The sequence below is a fragment of the Bufo gargarizans genome, chromosome 6, assembly GCF_014858855.1.
Source record: "Bufo gargarizans isolate SCDJY-AF-19 chromosome 6, ASM1485885v1, whole genome shotgun sequence".
Taxonomy (NCBI): Eukaryota; Metazoa; Chordata; class Amphibia; order Anura; family Bufonidae; genus Bufo; species Bufo gargarizans.
Window position 1 is genome coordinate 160,065,479 of NC_058085.1, and position 21,259 is coordinate 160,086,737.

General features: G+C 43.4%; 1 protein-coding gene across 1 annotated transcript in view; it reads left to right on the forward strand.

Annotated features, from left to right (window-relative positions):
* The window catches only part of NDST2 (N-deacetylase and N-sulfotransferase 2), a 150,925-nt gene that overhangs the window by 119,832 nt on the left and 9,834 nt on the right, over positions 1 to 21,259 (forward strand). The window contains exons 5-10 of the mRNA XM_044296417.1: positions 4,703 to 4,888; positions 6,145 to 6,273; positions 12,853 to 13,035; positions 14,160 to 14,256; positions 14,556 to 14,679; positions 14,772 to 14,946. Coding sequence (XP_044152352.1) covers positions 4,703 to 4,888; positions 6,145 to 6,273; positions 12,853 to 13,035; positions 14,160 to 14,256; positions 14,556 to 14,679; positions 14,772 to 14,946 — 894 coding nt within the window. The remainder of the gene's footprint in view (positions 1 to 4,702; positions 4,889 to 6,144; positions 6,274 to 12,852; positions 13,036 to 14,159; positions 14,257 to 14,555; positions 14,680 to 14,771; positions 14,947 to 21,259) is intronic.

Sequence of the window (21,259 nt, forward strand, 5' to 3'; positions counted from 1 at the left end):
GGGTCTCCATACCGGGGGAAAAAAAACGTCTGTTTTGTCCTATTGCATTCTGAATGGAAAGCAATCCGTTCAGTGTGCTTTAGGATGTCTTCATTCTGTCCCTTGTACGGTATTTGACCGGACAAAAGCTGCAGTTTTTTTTTCTGGCCAAAATTCCGAAACCCTACCGCACTTGCCGGGCCCAGCATTAATTTCCATTGAAATATATTTAATGCCGGATCCGGTACCAAATGTTCCGGAAATTGCTCCAACGCCGGATCTGGTTTTCCGGTCTGCGCATGCGCAGATCTTTCTAGCTTTGACCAAATTAAATACCGGATCAGTTATTCCAGATGATACCGGAAAGACCGATACGGTATTTCAATGAATAAGTCGAACTGATCCGGAAAAAAAAGTTTGCATATGGATTTCCGGATCTGGTAGGCGTTTTTACTGGATCCGGCAGGACGCTTCAGTCATGATAAATAAAACCATCTGCATCCTTCATGAACGGAGCCAGTTGTATTCTCTTTAACATAGCTCAGACTGATCAGTCATGAACTCCATTGAAAGTCAATGGAGGACTGATCCGTTTTTCTATTGTGTCAGAGAAAACGGATCAGTCTTGCTCTATACATTCCGGTATGGGAACGTAACCGAACGGAATGCATTTTGGAGCATTACGTTTTGTCCTCATTGACAATGAATGGGGAGAAATCTGAAGCGTTTTTCCGGTATTGAGAACCTATGACTGATTTCAATACCGGAAAATAAAAACGCTAGTGTGAAAGTAGCCTTAAAAATAAATCTCAGACTGAAATGGCTAAAAACTGATGACAACTGATCAGAAGAACGGAAAGCTAAACGGTGATGGGAACTCAGGCCTAAAACAGCCAAATGCGGGGCCCTCGCAATAACCGCTATTATAATCAAATTATGGCTAGATAAACCCACTTTACCAGCCTCGTATATAGCAATGAATGTATTCTCCTTAAGGGTCCATTCACACGTCTGCAAAATGGGTCCACATCCGTTCCGCAATTTTGTGGAACAGGTGCAGACCCATTAATTTTCTATGGGGCCGGAATGTTATGTCCACATTTCCGGATGTGCACTTCCATTCTGCAAAAAAAAATAGAACATGTCCTATTGTCTGCAATTGCGAACAAGAAAAGGCATTTTCTATGAGTGTGCTGGCGATGTGCGGTCTGCAAAATGCGGAACGCACATTGCCGGTTTCCTTGTTTTGCAGATCTGCAAAACATACGGACGTATGAATGGACCCTTACTAGTTTAATCCACACACAAAGATTAGTCTGTGCTTTGGATTACCATATATTATATAATGCACTGGAACTGTAATTGCCAACAACAGTACTTTACTATTTAATAAGCATATTGATCCTTTCCTCACAATTGTGCCACAAGGGAAAATATGTCCCGCTGGACCAGCGTATTTCGTCATCCTCAACAGTGATGTCTCGAATAGTGATCCCAGATTTTACTGTGTACATTGTACCATAATCTGCTACACATAATGTAGATAAATGTATAGCGGTAGACTGTGTCGCACCAAACTTTGCGGGCACGCTTGCTTTCGATCTGCGGTGTATCTGCTCCTCTGGAGTGAACGCCTCATGCGTTCGCTGCCTGTAGTATAGGACGCCAATCCCTTGTGGCATCAAGCTCTATATTGCTTATGTATGGGTCATGTATTTTAATTCCATAGAAGAACAGCTGCATGAACAACATGAAGCCTCGTGTTCTCCGTTTGAGAAACGGCCCTGGGACACTTTCGAGAAATGGACATACTACTGGTTCCACAACCAAAGCAATGTAACGCCAATCTGTTAGCGTAACCAAAGTGAAAACGAAAGGGTTTTGGTGTTCATACATTAGGCCGTCCCACACCATAATCCCAGGCGTAAGGCCGGTGTGATGTTTCCTTGTGAAGGCCTCTTCATGGCGTTTAAGATTGGTGCCGTAAGGTCAATAGAACACCTATTGCTGGGCGTCTGGCTCGTAGCCCAATGATGTATAAATGCCTTCTAATGCTTTGTGTAGACGCTGTTTGCCGCTATAAGTTTGGAATGTGACAACCAATTTAATTTGCAGTACAAAATGGATCACTATGCGCCATTCTTTTAATCAGACAATCTCTGCGTGCAGAGATTTGCCTCTGTGCTCTCTTGCTGTCATTCCAGTTCATCGTCCTTCTCTGAACCATCAGGACACACGGCGTTGAACAGTGCTGACTTCTCGGCCTAGGCTCATAGTGATGTGCTGGAGTAATAAACCAAAGCCTCTCATTTCAAGGATTCTGCCCCTCTCTGTTTACAACAAGTAGCGATAACTGGCACAGTGACTAACGGGAGGCATCACACAATCATCCCACACAACTTGATCCATTTTTTGAGTTTTCATGTGGCTTTTATGCCCCTCCCACTTCCCACAGATTGGAGCTAGGTGCTTGAAAATATGATCCTCTACAGATCTTAGCGACACCTGCTACTTCCTTGATTTTGCATAACTTTCTGGCTTGCATTTTCAATGATTTTAGAGAAATTCTTCAGAATTATATATATTATATAATTATTATTCGTTCCACCACTGATTGTTGCAGCTTTATCCCATTCAAATGAAAGTGCCATGCACCACTGCTGCTAAGAGTACAGCATTATGTATTAGACAGTGTTTGGACCAATGTAAATTATGAAGAGGATTGAGCGCTAGCCCTGGTGACCCAGTCCCTTTTAAATAGCTGATCGCCAGGTAGCAGAGTCAGGCTTCTGCTAATCTAATATTGATAGCCATCAACTTTAAAAGCCTCAAACCCCTTAAATTCTTGTGACCTGTGGTCTTGTGGCAAATGTGTGACCAGCTTGATTTCATTCCGAGGTAATATGGGTCGTACAAGAAGGATAAAAGGAAGGAAAACAATTGTGCGGGCAATTAATTCTGACAAAGATGTGTGAGAAGTCTGTTCTGTGCCAGCAGGCTTCAGTACACATCCTCTGACTACTGATGTGGAACATTAATAAAGACAGACCTGGCCCAAGTGAGCCGTGACCACACATGTGAAACTTCATGTCTTACCCATATTAGTCACTGCGGGCCTGACAGAAGAACGCTTGCATAAAGTAACCTAGTGCTCGCCTCCCATTTTTCTCTGGTACTCGAGCCTCTGTGCAGTAGTAAAGGTCTCTCCGAGCAGCTATGAGGCAGAGCTGGCAGCCTTTATTAGCTTTCACATTGGCAGCCCTCGCATTTGTAGTACGTTGTTGACCTCGAGTGGCCTTTCATGTAGTTGGTCTTTTCTTTATCTCATTATAATGGTAAGCGTTAACTCAAAAATCTGCAAAGCCAGCCTGGCCGTATCTAGTTACAGTGGTAAAAGAAGAGCGGCAGTTGTAAGGTCGAGCATCCTTTACCTGCACATAGGGATACGGCATTTCTTTAGTGTTGTGTATGGTCTGCCCTAAAACCCAACTCTCTTCCTTCCATAGTTCACAGCTATTTTTATGTATGTTATATGTTGATATGATGGATAATAATATAAAGCCAGTTTTTTTCGCTCTCTTATGACTCCATTAATATTTGTAATGATGTAAATGTGAATCCAACTCTTGGAACATTTTTTTTGACCATCCAGAACTTCCCGACCTCCCTCCTATATCAGCATGCTTGGCCAAGCGTGCATGTGTTCTCAATGCCTGCAGGGGAGGAAGCCGCTTCCAGACACCCTTGCTTGTCTCACTTGAGAACAAAGGGATCGGGCAGATCAAGATCTGCTGTCAAGGACAATTAATACTTATTGGATGGTCGGCTTGTCCCACCTAAATCAGTAGGCTTGGCCAATATTCATCTAATGTGTATGACCACTACTATGCACCCTAAATGGGTTGGCCAGTCAATACCTAAAAATTGTAATGTTTTATACATGCAAGTTTAAAGGGAATCTGTCACCTCCAGCAAATCTTAGTAAGTACAATAATACATGTATAGAACACCTGCCACTGACTAAAGATCAGTAATTTGGATGTTGCTACACACCTCCGTTCCCCCTCTGTGCACCCATTAATGGAACGCACATAATGGAGAAGACTCCAAAAGAAGTCCTATCTATGCATTGTACGGCTGGTTCTTGGGCACATAGTGGGGGTGAGTATCGGCAATGACCTGGAGTCGGGTATATATTCTGTACATGTATTATCATAGTTACTAGGGCTTGCCAGTAACTGATTGTATAGTGTACCCCATCTCTGAAGATGAAGATCCCTGCTGCCTTAGTATTGGCCATGTCAACACGTTCATAAGACCCAAGATGGCGGAAGCCAAGTGACTTGTTCATGTGACCGCTTACTTGGGCTGTTTCTGGCTTTGTTCGCTACAATGCAGGCGCTTAATCGTAACTGGATATGTCCTACGCACATCCAGGCAGTAGAATCCTCTCCGGACAGTCCGCTTATCATTAAGCTCTTGCGCTATAGTGGAGGAAGCCAGAAACAGCCCAAGGAAGTCATCAGGTGAAGGTTTGCTGTGTTGGGGCAGCTTTCAGCTTCAGAGCTGGGGTAAAGTTCACAATCTGTTATTTTAGGCATAGGTTGGCCAACCCCTTTAGCTCATTTTTGCAGTGGTCATAAAATGATTTGTTCTCTTGGTTTGATTTAGTTCTATTTCCCTCCCGCTTCCTTACCAATCTGCTATACCGTTGGATTTTTAGGAACATGGTATCCCCATAGACTTGGGATATGCGGTGGCACCCCATCATTCTGGAGTTTACCCTGTACATAGTCAACTTTATGAAGCTTGGCAATCTGTCTGGAACATCCATGTCACCAGCACAGAGGAATACCCTCACTTGAGACCTGCCCGCCACCGGAGAGGATTTGTCCACAACAACATCATGGTGAGAAACTCCCCTTTGTGAGTTGCATGGGGTTGGACGGAGGTAACTGCAATTGTTGACCCGTTTATCTCTAATCATGTCCGCATGTAGTGAAATAATCCTGAATGTATAGAAAAAAATGTGAAACCGCCGACAGAGATACACTATATAATATACACAGCGGATTTCGCTGCAAAATCAGCATTTTTTTGCATGTGGATTTTATTGTGGCTTTGCCTTGAATTTCGCCTTATGCATTGGCGAAATCTGAAGTTGACAATCCACATGAAGCATTGACATGCCCCAACCTGAAGGTCTTCCCTGCACATCCATTTGTACCTGGTTATTTTTCTGCTCCATATGTATTACACTGCTGAATTTTTTCCACCTACACATCTGGGCGGAAAATCTGCAGCGTTACCAGTGTGTGTGGACACAGCCTTAGGCCTCATGCACACGACCGTTTTTTTTTTAAGGTCCGTAAAAACGGGGTCCGTGATCCGTGACCGTTTTTTCGTCCGTGGGTCTTCCTTGTTTTTTGGAGGATCCACGGACATGAAAAATGAAAAAAAAAAAAATCTAAGTCAAGTTTGTCATTGAAATGATAGGAAAAAACGGACACGGATCACGGACACGGATGACAATCTTGTGTGCATCCGTGATTTTTCACGGACCCATTGACTTGAATGGGTCCGTGAACCGTTGGCCGTGAAAAAAATAGGACAGGTCATATTTTTTTCACGGCCAGGAAACACGGATCACAGATGCGGCTGCCAAACGGTGCATTTTCCGATTTTTCCACTGACCAATTGAAAGTCAATGGGTCAGTGAAAAGAAACGGAAAACGGCACCACGGCCACAGATGCACACAACGGTCGTGTGCATGAGGCCTTATGGTGTGTTATGGGTTAGCCCATGATTAATGAAAATCAGACAGCATGTAGTGTCTGGCTTTCTTTTTCTATCAAAGCTAGAACCAGCCCTGTATGTCTCATGGATCCAGAGTTGCCCCCCCCCCTCCCCCCTCCCCCCATTCAATTCTCTATTTGCTCTGCTAGATTTTTTTCAGGTTGGCAGCACAGGACCATGCCCTTTCTCAGCAGCATGCCCTTTCTGCTGCAGCTCTCTACCTGTAACTGTCACAGCTTCTAACAGTAGACAGGCTGCTGACAGTTGAAGGATAGAACTGAGCGCGTGCGACCACCTCAGTGAGATGAACAGTGTTATAGCCATAAAAAGTATAACTAGTAAGCTACTGCAATCTATTTTGCCTCAAGGTTTTACCCCGACAGACGTGTGGACTTTTCACTCATACTATATTCTACAATGAGTATCCGGGAGGTTCGAAAGAGCTTGACAAGTCCATCCGCGGTGGGGAACTGTTCCTGACCGTTCTGTTGAACCCGGTAAGAGCTAACATGCATATACTTACATATTGCAGTATGTTTTACTTGGTTAAGAATCTGTATGTCCTTTTCATTTAAAATATTTTAATAAATCCAAACATCTATTGATTTACATCTGGGAAGAGATGGTGGGCTGCATCACTTAACTGGTCACCCTGGGTACATTGGTAATATTAGTGGTAATGCCGCTCCAGGAGACGCTCTCCATCGTCAGATAACTTTCAATATTCCTGGATAGTCATGTTCGCCGGTTTTGTCACCAGTACTTAAGCATTGGATAGATATGTGTATCGGTGTAGAGAGTTTAATGGCGGCTCCGGCCGCCTTCCGACTACTTCATAAATCTCCTTACGGTGTCTGAACCTCTTCATGGTCCTCATAAAGTTATCTGTTTTAATGTACTTTTCACCGTTTGAAGGAATGTACGATGTACTATTGCAGTTCTTCATGTTTGACTTTCCATACTAACTTTGCCCTTTGAATTTGGACACTATGATAAGAGGTCTCTCCGTGTGGTCCTTCCATGTCATGACGGCCCTTTATACTTTTGTTATGAACAGGTCTATCTACTAGAATGTACCCTGCGGATCTGGGCATGTGCCACACTATGGCAGAACATGACCACACCGTGGGTTTATACAGTATGTGTATTAGGAAGTTAGATTTGGACCAGGCATGGAAAGAAATGTGATTACAGAAATGCAGGCATCTAAGTAACAATTATACTTGCGCCATAATTTGTGACTTTTCAAGCCTTTCACCACTTTTCTGCTGTCTTCAGAAAAGGGGTGGGGTTTGCAGGAGGAGAGGGGCCAAGTACTGCCAGCTGAATTTACTACAACTAATGCCAGAAACTGGCGCAAGTTATAGCTGAAGTCTGTGCTAGCTACTAACTGGAGCAGACTTCAGTTTCTGGTGCACAGACTGCGAGAGGTGCCACTCATTTATTAAGAGGAATCTGCTTGCTAATCAATTAGGCGCATCTCACTCTGGTGCAGAGGGATCGAGACTGGCATATGGGAATGCCAGTCTTGATAAATGTCCCTCATTGACTTTCTGTATACGTACTCCTCCATAAGGAAGAGAACCTGGGAATTTTATGCTACAATTGTGGCATGAAGGCTGTAGCAATTGTCCTCAAAAGGACAATAATGGAAAACCTTTAGACTAAGGCCTCATGCACACAACCGGTTTTCTCGGCTGCAGACCCATTCACTTCAATGGGGCCGCAAAACATGCGGTCAGCACTCAATGTGCTGTCCGTATCCTTTGCTCCGTTCCGTGGCCCGCAAAAAAAAATATAGCATGTCCTATTGTCCGTTTTGTGGACAAGAATATGCATTTCTATAATAGGCCGTCCGTTCTGTTCAAATTGCGGAAGGCACACTGGCAGCTTCCGTTTTTTTTTTTTTTTTTTTTGCGGATCGGTAACACCCAGCTGATAATTTATTCATAGATTTCCTGGAGTGACAACAGAGGAATGTCGATGCATAGTTATTTCAAGGGAGTACAGTTTAGTATTTACTGAACAAACATTCATATATATATATATATATATATATATATATATATATATATATATATATATATAAATATATATCTCTGAACCCTGAGAAATGTTTTGGTCTAGATAGCAGGCTCAAGTGTAGACCTCGTAGAGAGAATTGAAGGATTGTTTTCTGCCACGGGCTAGGAAAGCTGCAGGAGAATATGAAAGTGAAGCCTGTAATCAAGACGAGAACAGGAAAGTAATGGTTGTTTGTGTGAATGATGTCGCTTCACACCTTCATTGCACTGTTTCCACAGTTACTGGAGAGCATCCCGCGGCACGTACAGCCGCAAGGAAACGTGTTATATCACACACTACATACCCACTTAATGGCCGTCATAGAACCCCCTGATATAATATTTATTATTATTATTACTACAGAAGGACCCGGCTTCGGACGGTTTTATTTCATTTATTTCACGTTATGTTTGTGTGTGTCGTTAAGATATCGACAGTATCCCCATAACCGTGAACTCCACAGCCTCCCCACCCACAGTGCCTAGCCTTCTTAACCACCTCCGGACCGCCTAACGCAAATGTGCGGTCCGGAGGCGGCAGCCCTGCGCAGAGTCACGCATATATGCGTCATCTCGCGAGGGCCGGGATTTCCTGTGAACGCGCGCACACAGGAACGGAAGGTAAGCGAGTGGATCTCCAGCCTGCCAGCGGCGACCGCTCGCTGGCAGGCTGGAGATCAGATTTTTTTTTTAACCCCTAACAGGTATATTAGATGCTGTTTTGATAACAGCGTCTAATATACCTGCTACCTGGTCCTCTGGTGGTCCCTTTTGTTAGGATCGACCACCAGAGGACAGAGGTAGCTGTGTAATAAGTAGCACCAAACACCACACTACACTACACCCCCCCCCCCCCCGTCACTTATTAACCCCTTATGAACCCCTGATCACCCCATATAAACTCCCTGATCACCCCCCCTGTCAGGCTCCGTTCAGACGTCCGTATGATTTTTACGGATCCACGGATACATGGATCGGATCCGCAAAACACATGCGGACGTCTGAATGGAGCCTTACAGGGGGGTGATCAATGACAGGCGGGTGATCACCCATATACACTCCCTGATCACCCCCTGTCATTGATCACCCCCCTGTAAGGCTCTATTCAGACGTCCACATGTGTTTTGCGGATCCGATCCATGTATCCATGGATCCGTAAATATCATACGGACGTCTGAATGGAGCCTTACAGGGGGGTGATCAATGACAGGCGGGTGATCACCCATATACACTCCCTGATCACCCCCTGTCATTGATCACCCCCCTGTAAGGCTCCATTCAGACTTCCGCATGTGTTTTGCGGATCCGATCCATGGATCCGTAAAAATCATACGGACGTCTGAATGGAGCCTTACAGGGGGGTGATCACCCATATACACTCCCTGATCACCCCCTGTCATTGATCACCCCCCTGTAAGGCTCCATTCAGACATCCGCATGTGTTTTGCGGATCCGATCCATGTATCCATGGATCCGTAAAAATCATACGGATGTCTGAATGGAGCCTTACCAGGGGGGTGATCAATGACAGGGGGGTGATCAGGAAGTCTATATGGGTGATCACCCCCCTGTCATTGATCACCCCCCTGTAAGGCTCCATTCAGACATTTTTTGGCCCAAGTTAGCGGAAATATATATATTTTTTTTTGTTTGTTTTTTCTTACAAAGTCTCATATTCCACTAACTTGTGTCAAAAAATAAAATCTCACATGGACGCACCATACCCCTCACGGAATCCAAATGCATTTTTAGACATTTATATTCCAGACTTCTTCTCACGCTTTAGGGCCCCTAAAAAGCCAGGGCAGTATAAATACCCCACATGTGACCCCATTTCGGAAAGAAGACACCCCAAGGTATTCCGTGAGGGGCATATTGAGTCCATGAAAGATTGAAATTTTTGTCCTAAGTTAGCGGAAAGTGAGACTTTGTGAGAAAAAAACAAAAAAAAAATCAATTTCCGCTAACTCATGCAAAAAAATAAAAATTTCTATGAACTCGCCATGCCTCTCATTGAATACCTTGGGGTGTCTTCTTTCCAAAGTGGGGTCACATGTGGGGTATTTATACTGCCCTGGCTTTTTAGGGGCCCGAAAGTGTGAGAAGAAGTCTGGGATCCAAATGTCTAAAAATGCCCTCCTAAAAGGAATTTGGGCCGCTTTGCGCATCTAGGCTGCAAAAAAGTGTCACACATCTGGTATCGCCGTACTCAGGAGAAGTTGGGCAATGTGTTTTGGGGTGTCATTTTACATATACCCATGCTGGGTGAGAAAAATATCTTGGTCAAATGCCAACTTTGTATAAAAAAATGGGAAAAGTTATCTTTTGCCAAGATATTTCTCTCACCCAGCATGGTTATATGTAAAATGGCACCCCAAAACACATTGCCCAACTTCTCCTGAGTACGGCGATACCACATGTGTGACACTTTTTTGCAGCCAAGGTGGGCAAAGGGGCACATATTCCAAAGTTCACCTTTCGGATTTCGCAGGCCATTTTTTACACATTTTGATTGCAAAGTACTTCTCACACATTTGGGCCCCTAAATTGCCAGGGCAGTATAACTACCCCACAAGTGACCCCATTTTGGAAAGAAGACACCCCAAGGTATTCCGTGAGGGGCATGGCGAGTTCCTAGAATTTTTTATTTTTTGTCGCAAGTTAGTGGAATATGAGACTTTGTAAGAAAAAAAAAATTTTAAATAAAAATCATCATTTTCCGCTAACTTGTGACAAAAAATAAAAAGTTCTATGAACTCACTATGCCCATCAGTAAATACCTTAGGGTGTCTACTTTCCGAAATGGGGTCATTTGTGGGGGTTTTCTACTGTCTGGGCATTGTAGAACCTCAGGAAACATGACAGGTGCTCAGAAAGTCAGAGCTGCTTCAAAAAGCGGAAATTCACATTTTTGTACCATAGTTTGTAAACGCTATAACTTTTACCCAAACCATTTTTTTTTTTTTGCCCAAACATTTTTTTTTTATCAAAGACATGTAGAACAATAAATTTAGCGAAAAATTTATATATGGATGTCGTTTTTTTTTGTGCAAAATTTTACAGCTGAAAGTGAAAAATGTCATTTTTTTGCAAAAAATTAATTTTGATTAATAACAAAAAAAGTTAAAATGTCAGCAGCAATGAAATACCACCAAATGAAAGCTCTATTAGTGAGAAGAAAAGGAGGTAAAATTCATTTGGGTGGTAAGTTGCATGACCGAGCGATAAACGGTGAAAGTAGTGTAGTGCAGAAGTGTAAAAAGTGGCCTGGTCATTAAGGGGGTTTTAGCTAGCGGGGTTGAAGTGGTTAAAATGGGACCTCCACAGCAGCCCGCCCCTTTAACAATGAGTTTCACAGCACCCCACTCCCTTCGGGGGTCCTCCTCAGGGGCCCGCCCCCCTTCGGGGGTCCTCCTCAGGGGCCCGCCCCCCTTCGGGGGTCCTCCTCAGGGGCCCGCCCCCCTTCGGGGGTCCTCCTCAGGGGCCCGCCCCCCTTCGGGGGTCCTCCGCACAATTTTTATAATGGGCTATGGTGTTGCACTGTGATATGCTATGACTGCGAAGATGGATGCATGTAAAAGTGTAGTTGTGCCATATGTATCGTGCAGCCCTAGCCTAAAGCTGACCTACAGCAGTGAAGAAAAAAATGACTGGCTTGTTATGGAAACCTGGAGTAAAACTGTGTGTATGTGGAGACTAAGGGCCTGCAAGCTTCTATTGGCTGATAAGGGACATGTGACTGTGTATGGCAGTTGGGATATGAAGAGAAAGGAATTTGGGAATATCTCAGGAACGCTACGTCCTAGAGAGCTGTGACCCCCCACAAGATTTCTTTCCAGGTAGCAAGGGATGTGTATACCAAGTTTGGTTGAAATCGATGGTTGCGTTTTTGAGTGATTGCGAAACATACATATATACATACGTCTTTATAAAGACAAGTATCATTTTTGTGTGTTTTTGTTCTGGTTTTGGGGTTATTTTTAAGGGAAGAATATAAAATAAGTGTAATAGTGATTTATTCCAGTTTTTACACCAGTGCCTCCTGTTTTCTGCTTCTCATTTGTGTTTTGCTGTGTAGACTCGGACAGAGTCCGCAGAGGGTGGGGGGCTTAAAGGGGTTGTCCTGTTTCTTCAGTGCACTGCTGAGGCCAGTAATTGGTTGCAGCGGTCACTTGTCAACGTGAGGTCATTGCTTCAGCCCTGTTAACCGAACCCAGCTGTTAGAACTGGGGCAAGGGCCAGGTAAGTAAAGAGCACTTCTTTTTTTGCAAGTGGATTCCCCGTGTTGTCTCGTTTCCTCCTGCACTGTTGTAGACCTAAATGAGGTGGCATCACGTATCTCCCCTGTCGCTCTTTGGTGGAGAGGCCTAGTGTCCCTTACTTCCTGGAGACTCCTAAGCCATGATATTTCTGTCCACTCCCTTTCGCTGCTGCTGCTATAAAGCGAACACACCCTGCTGAAGGAAATGTTCGGCAATATGTCCGTCCACATGAAAGTTTACAAAAATAAATCGCTAGAACGTTATTTCTCTTTTACAGATTTAATAAAAGGACAGTTAAATACATGGGAAACTTTATTTAAGACATGGAGACTTTAGTTTGCATTTCAGCATTGTTGAATAGTTTGGATTCCATAGTAGGTTACAGTGTATCCCAGTGCAAGCCGTGGTCTCTGAAGAGAGAACTTGGATGCACAAGTAGAGCAGAACGCAGGCCCCCCCCCATCCTTCTCCACTGAAATATTCAGCACCGCGCCATGGCGAGGTCATGAAATATTCACCGGTTCTAGTTCTGTAATGTCATGTTAATGTCAAAAAAGACTTCTGTACATCACATGGATGTGAATTCTAACCAGAAAATTGGACCTAGGTCTGAAATCCCGCAGCACCTCGCCCTCTGCCGTCGTCTTATCTCTCTGCGCGGCGCATTAATAATAGATGTGTGTTTATACAGCCAAGTGCTCTACTTAGGAGAGTTAACCTAGATGGCATTCCCTGTGTGCGTCTGTTACAGATCAGCATCTTCATGACACATCTTTCTAACTACGGCAATGACCGCCTGGGGCTTTACACATTTGAAAGCCTAGTAAAGTTTGTGCAGTGCTGGACCAACCTCAGACTACAGACTCTGCCGCCCGTCCACCTTGCAAAGAGATATTTTGAGATCTTCCCCCAAGAGAAGAACCCACTGTGGCAGGTAAGTGTATTCACTGATTATGTAACACTCAGACATGTCATGATGATTACATACCAATTCGTATCCGCCTCACTCCAAAGGTTTTAGAGGGAATGAAGGATGTTCCATTTCTCCTGTGCTTTCAGCCAGTGGACGTGTATTTATGGTTATACTGTGCCATACTGTCTCTTCTTTTTACCTACTAATGAAGTCCAGAGATTGCAAAATGGAAGACCCGTATCTTCACTTTAAGTGAACCTTTAGGCTCTTATGAATGGAAATGTATAAGAGAGGAACGGCACGATGAAGAGTTATAAAAAGATACTATATTCTGCTAGGAAATGTATGAATTAACCCCTTAACGCATTATCCCATACATGTATCCGATCGGAGCCCCAGCAGTGAAATTGCGAGGCTCCAATTGGTCGCCATGGCAGCCTAGACACTGCTGAAGCCTTTCAGGCCTGCCATGGTAATCTCCATGCGGAACTATGCACGAGGCGTAGCTCAGAATTGAAAGTGTAAAAATCCTATTCCCCCTAATAGAGATCTTAGGGTGAAAAGGAGAACGGATCAAACGATCCTATGTACTAGACCCCTAAAAAATAAAAAAATAAAAAAAGTTTTAATTAAAAAAATACACTGTTTAAATCACCCGCCCCTTCAAATTTTACATATAAAAATATATAAGCATTAAAAAATGACAGAAATGTTTTTAAAATTTCCTGTGTGGTGAACGCCGGAACAGGAGAAAAAAAAAAAAAAAGAAAAACAGGAGATTTGCCAAAATAAAAAATATTTGAATAACCGTGATCAAAAAGTCATACGTACCACAAAAATGGTACCAGTAAAAACTACAGTTCGTTACGTGAAAAACAAACCCTTATACAGCTTCTTTTTTTTTTTTTTTTGCCGTTTTCTAATACAAGACATGGTAAATTAAAAGGTGGCTTTAGAAATGCATTTTGTCCCACAAAAAAATGTGACAGGAAAAATAAAGGTATGGCAATTGCAACGTGGGGAAAAAAATAATGCAAAAATGAAAATAGGCCCAGTCTTTAAGGGGTTAATTGACAACTGCGTGCCACCCAATTGCACAGCAAACTTCACTTTAAGCCACCAATGCATATTGTCTCTTATCCCAGAACCCATGTGGCGACAAGAGGCATAAGGACATCTGGTCAAAGGAGAAGACGTGTGACAGGTTGCCCAAGTTTCTTGTTGTTGGGCCCCAAAAGACTGGTAAGTGTACTGGGAATTTCCATTTATTTAATCCTGAGAAAAAGATTACTGGTCAGCCGATACCTCATGAAAATGTGGATGGTAAAACAACACCAGAAAAGTGGATCAGATGTTACAAGAACTCATCCATACACTGCGGAAACTGACCTATTAGGGCAGATTTTAAACCTGCAGCATGTCAAGTTTTCATTTATTTTTTTTATTTTTATTTTTTTTGCTGTGTTTTTCATCCTATGCAATGCGTACAGTGACATCCACAAGAATCAGACCCTTTCTGTAATTCTTTCATTCTTCCACAGGTACAACCGCCCTGTACTCCTTCCTCAACATGCACCAGGCTGTCACCAGCAACTTCCAGAGCCCTGTCACCTTTGAAGAAATTCAGTTTTTCAATGGTATAAACTACCACAAAGGCATTGACTGGTAAATGCACCGTAAAACTCTGTATAGATATCTTTTTCTTTCTCTACTGAACCCACATCAGTGACCCGTCACCACTTTACTCATATCTCTAGGTACATGGATTTTTTCCCCATGCCCTCTAATGCCAGCACAGACTTCATGTTTGAGAAAAGTGCAAACTACTTTGACTTAGAAGTGGTACCAAAACGCGCAGCTGCTCTCCTGCCCGGAGCCAAGATTATCGTCATCCTGATTAATCCTGCCGATCGGGCCTATTCTTGGTACCAGGTAAATGAAATTTCTATGTTTAATTGCTGTATGGGTAGTGAATATAATGAGAGTGAATTGGAAAGATTAATTACTGTTATTATATTAATCCACAGTTCGCTGACCTTTTACTCGCGACCGCACACTTAATAATACGTTTGAAGTCATTGTATATTAGTTTCACATATCACAAACCCAGGTTTTATTACACTGGTATGACGAAGTGGGCAATGTAGAAAACACAGGAATATATATAATTTATTAGAGATGGGTCATTACAGAGCTGTGCTGATTGTAGTATTCAGTTAATGGTGCATCCCAAGAAGGTGTAACAAGGGGTGTCCCAAAAGTGACCGCTAGTTACATGGTTCCATTATTTATAGTAAGGAGGGCATTGGGCATGCTGGAAGTGACGAATTACTGTATATAAGTTCAGTCTCGACTATACTGATATTCTAATCCCAATTAAAGGGGTTGTCCGGGTTCAAAGTTGAACCAGGACATACCTCCATTTTCACCCAGGCAGCCCCCCTGACTTGAGCATAGGAGCAGTTCATGCTCCGATGCTCTCCTTTGACCTGCGCTAAATCGCGCAGGGCAAAGGCATTTTCAGGCGTTCCGGTGACGAACTGGACTCTCCTTGGGGCTGCCAGGAATCTTGGTGTCGTTACCGAACATACTGCCGGGCGGAAGCTTCTGCCCAGCAGTGTGTTATTGTAAACAAGAGTCCTTGCCCTGTGCTGCGATCTAGTGCAGGGCAAGGGAGCGCATCGGAGCATGAGATGCTCCAATGCTAACATCGGGTGGGGGGGGGGGGGGCTGCCTGGGTATATCTAGTAGAAGAGCAATAGCTCTGCGCTGGAAACAAGTCTCTGCTGAATTTATTTGTGTATTACTGTAGTGCAGCAGCGGCATTAAGCGCACGGCGTCATAGCAACCAATGACTCAGTGCGCTCCTGCTGTCAACAGGAATCCCGACCGGGTTACCACGGACCGCTCTCGGACGTGGAACATGGCCGTGTGCATGAGGCCTTAATGTGACCTATAAACTGTACCACTCAATTGAAAAACAAACTGAAATCTTTTAGGCGGAGGTAATAAAACAAAAAAAAAATCTAATAATGTGGTTGCATAAATGTGGGGATGTAGTTGTGTTCGGAATTGAGAAATCACATTCAAAATCATATTAAATAGGAGTCGGCATACACCTGCCATCATTTGAAGTGCCTCTGATTAACCCCAAATAAAGCTCAGCAAAAGCCATGGTCTACAGAGAGCTTCCAAACCATCAGAGGGATCTCATTGTTAAAAGGTATCAGTCAGGAGAAGGCTACAAAATAATTTTTAATGCATTAGATATACCATGAAACACTGGCCATAAAATATGGCACAACAGTGACATTACCAAGAACTGGACGTCCCTCCAAAATTGATGAAAAGATGAGAAGAAAACTGGTCTGGGAGGCTACCAAGAGGCCTACAGCAACATTAAAGGAGCGTCAGGAATATCTGGCAAGTACTGGCTGTGTGGTACATGTGACAACAATCTCCTGTATTCTTCATGTCTGGGCTATGGGGTAGAGTGGCAAGACGAAAGCCTTTTCTGAAGAAAAACATCCAAGCCAGGCTACATTTTGCAAAAACACATCTAAAGTCTCCCAAAAGCATGTGGGAAAAGGTGTTATGGTCTGATGAAACCAAGGTTGAACTTTTTGGCCATAATTCCAAGAGATATGTTTGCCCCAAAAACAACACTGCACATCACCAAAAGAACACCATACCCACAGTGAAGCATGGTGGTGGCAGCATCATGCTTTGGGGCTGTTTTTTATCCGCTGGAACTGGGGCCTTAGTTAAGCTAGAGGGAATTATGAACAGTTCCAAATACCAGTCAATATTGGCACAAAACCTTCAGGCTTCTACTAGAAAGCTGAACATGAAGAGGAACTTCATCTTTCAGCACAACGACCCAAAGCATACATCCAAATCAACAAAGGAATGGCTTCCCCAGAAGAAGATTTAAGTTTTGGAATGGTCCAGCCAGAGCCCAGACCTGAATCCAATTGAAAATCTGTGGGGTGATCTGAAGAGGGCTGTGCACAGGAGATGCCCTCGCAATCTGACAGATTTGGCGTGTTTTTGCAAAGAAGAGTGGGCAAATCTTGTCAAGTCAAAATGTGCCATGCTGATAGACTCATACCCCAAAAGACTGAGTGCTGTAATAAAACCGAAAGGTGCTTCAACAAAGTATTAGTTTAAGGGTGTGCACACTTATGCAACCATATTATTATTATTATTATTATTATTATTATTATTATTTCTTCCCTCTACCTAAAAGATTTTTGTTTTTTCAATTGAGTGGTACAGTTCATAGGTCACATAAAATAAGTTCTGAAAAGATTTATCTTTGTCTCATTTAATTTTTTTTACATTACAGAATCCTGACATTATAACAGGGGTGTGTAGACTTTTTAGATCCACTGTATGTGTTTTAGTAACTACTTTTATTCCCCATGTAAGAACAATTCTCAGCATCTATTTTTAGTCTGTTGTACCATTCCTTTTTTATTATTCCTGCTAGAAGTTATCAATTAATTGCTAGAAGTTTGCAATTAAGTTCCAGATGGTTGTTACCAGTTTGGGGAGTGTGTGTGTGGGGGAAGGGGGTCAAAGTATTGTCTGACACTGGTGGCACTGATTGCATATGTCCTCTTTAAACCCTTCTTCAGGCTTGATCCAGCACATTCTGGTTTGCCCGTGTTAGTGCCACAACCAAAATGCTGTGACAAGGAGTGGCCCAAATGTGATCTGAATCAAAGAAAGCATGCACCAAAAAAACTTAACTTTTAATATAAATCATATTATAAAAAGCACCCAAAAAGGAGCTAATGTTATATACAGGTCCTTCTCAAAAAATTTGCATATTGTGATAAAGTTCATTATTTTCTGTAATGTACTGATAAACATTAGACTTTCATATATTTTAGATTCATTACACACCAACTGAAGTAGTTCAAGCCTTTTATTGTTTTAATATTGATGATTTTGGCATACAGCTCATGAAAACCCAAATTTCCTATCTCAAAAAATTAGCATATCATGAAAAGGTTCTCTAAACGAGCTATTAACCTAATCATCTGAATCAACTAATTAACTCTAAACACCTGCAAAAGATTCCTGAGGCTTTTTAAAAACTCCCAGCCTGGTTCATTACTCAAAACCGCAATCATGGGTAAGACTGCCGACCTGACTGCTGTCCAGAAGGCCATCATTGACACCCTCAAGCAAGAGGGTAAGACACAGAAAGAAATTTCTGAACGAATAGGCTGTTCCCAGAGTGCTGTATCAAGGCACCTCAGTGGGAAGTCTGTGGGAAGGAAAAAGTGTGGCAGAAAACGCTGCACAACGAGAAGAGGTGACCGGACCCTGAGGAACATTGTGGAGAAGGACCGATTCCAGACCTTGGGGGACCTGCGGAAGCAGTGGACTGAGTCTGGAGTAGAAACATCCAAAACCACCGTGTACAGGCGTGTGCAGGAAATGGGCTACAGGTGCCGCATTCCCCAGGTCAAGCCACTTTTGAACCAGAAACAGCGGCAGAAGCGCCTGACCTGGGCTACAGAGAAGCAGCACTGGACTGTTGCATGTCATTCGGAAATCAAGGTGCCAGAGTCTGGAGGAAGACTGGGGAGAGGGAAATGCCAAAATGCCTGAAGTCCAGTGTCAAGTACCCAGTCAGTGATGGTCTGGGGTGCCATGTCAGCTGCTGGTGTTGGTCCACTGTGTTTTATCAAGGGCAGGGTCAATGCAGCTAGCTATCAGGAGATTTTGGAGCACTTCATGCTTCCATCTGCTGAAAAGCTTTATGGAGATGAAGATTTCATTTTTCAGCACGACCTGGCACCTGCTCACAGTGCCAAAACCACTGGTAAATGGTTTACTGACCATGGTATTACTGTGCTCAATTGCCCTGCCAACTCTCCTGACCTGAACCCCATAGAGAATCTGTGGGATATTGGGAAGAGAAAGTTGAGAGACGCAAGACCCAACACTCTGGATGAGCTTAAGGCCGCTATCGAAGCATCCTGGGCCTCCATAACACCTCAGCAGTGCCACAGGCTGATTGCCTCCATGCCACGCCGCATTGAAGCAGTCATTTCTGCAAAAGGATTCCCGACCAAGTATTGAGTGCATAACTGAACAGAATTATTTGAAGGTTGACTTTTTTTGTATTAAAAACACTTTTCTTTTATTGGTCGGATGAAATATGCTAATTTTTTTAGATAGAAAATTTGGGTTTTCATGAGCTGTATGCCAAAATCATCAATATTAAAACAATAAAAGGCTTGAACTACTTCAGTTGGTGTGTAATGAATCTAAAATATATGAAAGTCTAATGTTTATCAGTACATTACAGAAAATAATGAACTTTATCACAATATGCAAATTTTTTGAGAAGGACCTGTATACGTATACCCAGGAAAAGTGCTGCTAAGATGTCCAAAATACAATTTAGAGCAGGGGGGGGTAGGAAATACACCATGACAGGGTAACGGGGAATCTCTCCCTGAACCGTCCCCATTACTGGCTCAGCCCAGAGAAACACCTTGATGGTAGGTGCCCTCTGTCCCAGTACCTATGCCTGAACATGCCCCTATCTGCCCTAACAAAAATAATCAAAACCAACAAAATAGACATGTAGATATAATAGTAAAACAATAGCAGAAACTCCCACAAACAATGATAGTCCCTTCTTAAAGAGGACCCTTCATCAGGCTAGCTATAAGTTACCTTATAAGGCGGCCCCGAATGATGCCATGGCACTTTATTTTTTTCTACAAAACCCCCCTGGCTAACAGCGGGGCGCTCTGATTGGTTGTGCTCACAAACAGGGAGAAGATAACCACTCCCAGGGAAAATAGAAGTCTCCTCCTAGTATAACCGAGTCGCTTTATTATATTATAAGGCGCCGAAATATACGGGACCAACAGCGGACGAACGGGGGGGTTCTGTAGGGAAAAAGAGCTGTGTCATAACTGGGGGCCGCCCTATAAGGTAGAATAATAATTAGACTAGAGCTATCCTGATGAAAGGTCCTCTTTAAAGCATAGCCTAAATTCGATACATGCGCAAGAATACCGATATAACTGGATACTATCCAAAGGACCACTCGCGTGCGCCAGTCAATGCTTGGCCTGTGAGCAAGATAGGAGCCCAAATGTGATCTCCAGTAAGATTTGATTACTATTACAGTATCTGCAGCCTTTATATAAAGGAATCGGAGTTGTAGAGGAGAAAGTTAATTTAGTTGGGTGACGTTGGAGGTTAGGGATGCTACTGTCCCAGTTCTTGTGGCCCCCGGGGTGTCTAGAATTTAGTTTGTGAAGAGGTCCTTAAAGGTTAATAGTTTGTTGGCATTGCCGGTGCAGACGTTCTCTCGCTCTGTCATTATTAGCCTAAATGACCGGTGTTTGTGGCTGCAGAAAAAGCTCATTACAGTAAATCTACAACAACCAGGACCGGGGTTGTCTGCAGGGGCTTCAGCTAATCTCCTTTATTGATTTAACTATTCCTGGTCATCTCTGCTAGACGCATACAAAGTTAATTGCTTTTTTCTGGCGTGAAGAACAATCTGTGTGGTGTGACTAGCAGCCAACTGCTCGGGGGAAATACTTCATCTAAATATGGTTTCCCTTTGCCATTTCTTTATCTTACGAAAGCTATGACACTTATGAAGTTCATTCAAGTGGCTCACTTTCCACACACATGTTATTGTTTGCGGACAAAAAGGATGATTAAAATGGACCTGTCAGAAATAATCAAGGCGACAAATACTATCTACGGCTTTTTTTGAGAGACTAAAAGCTTAAAGGGCTTCTGTCACCCCACTAAAGTGATTTTTTTTTTTTTTGGGCTAGTGAAATTAGTTATATTGCGATATATCACAATATAATTGTGTTACTTACTTTGATCCAGCAGTTTCTTCAAAAAACAAAGTTTTATCATATGTAAATTCGGTCTCTAACAGCAAGTAGGGCGTCTACTTGCTGGTAGCTGCTGCAGAAATCCGCCCCCTCGTCGTGTTGATTGACAGGGCCAGCCGGGATCTCCTCCTCCGGCCAGCCCTGTCGGCATTTCAAAAATCGCGCGCCTCTGTTGATTCGGCGCAGGCGCTCTGAGATGAGGAGGCTCGTCTCCTCAGCACTCCCTCAGTGCGCCTGCGCCGATGACGTCTTCTATTTCGGTGATGTCATCGGCGCAGGCGCACTGAGGGAGTGCTGAGGAGACGAGCCTCCTCATCTCAGAGCGCCTGCGCCGAATCAACAGAGGCGCG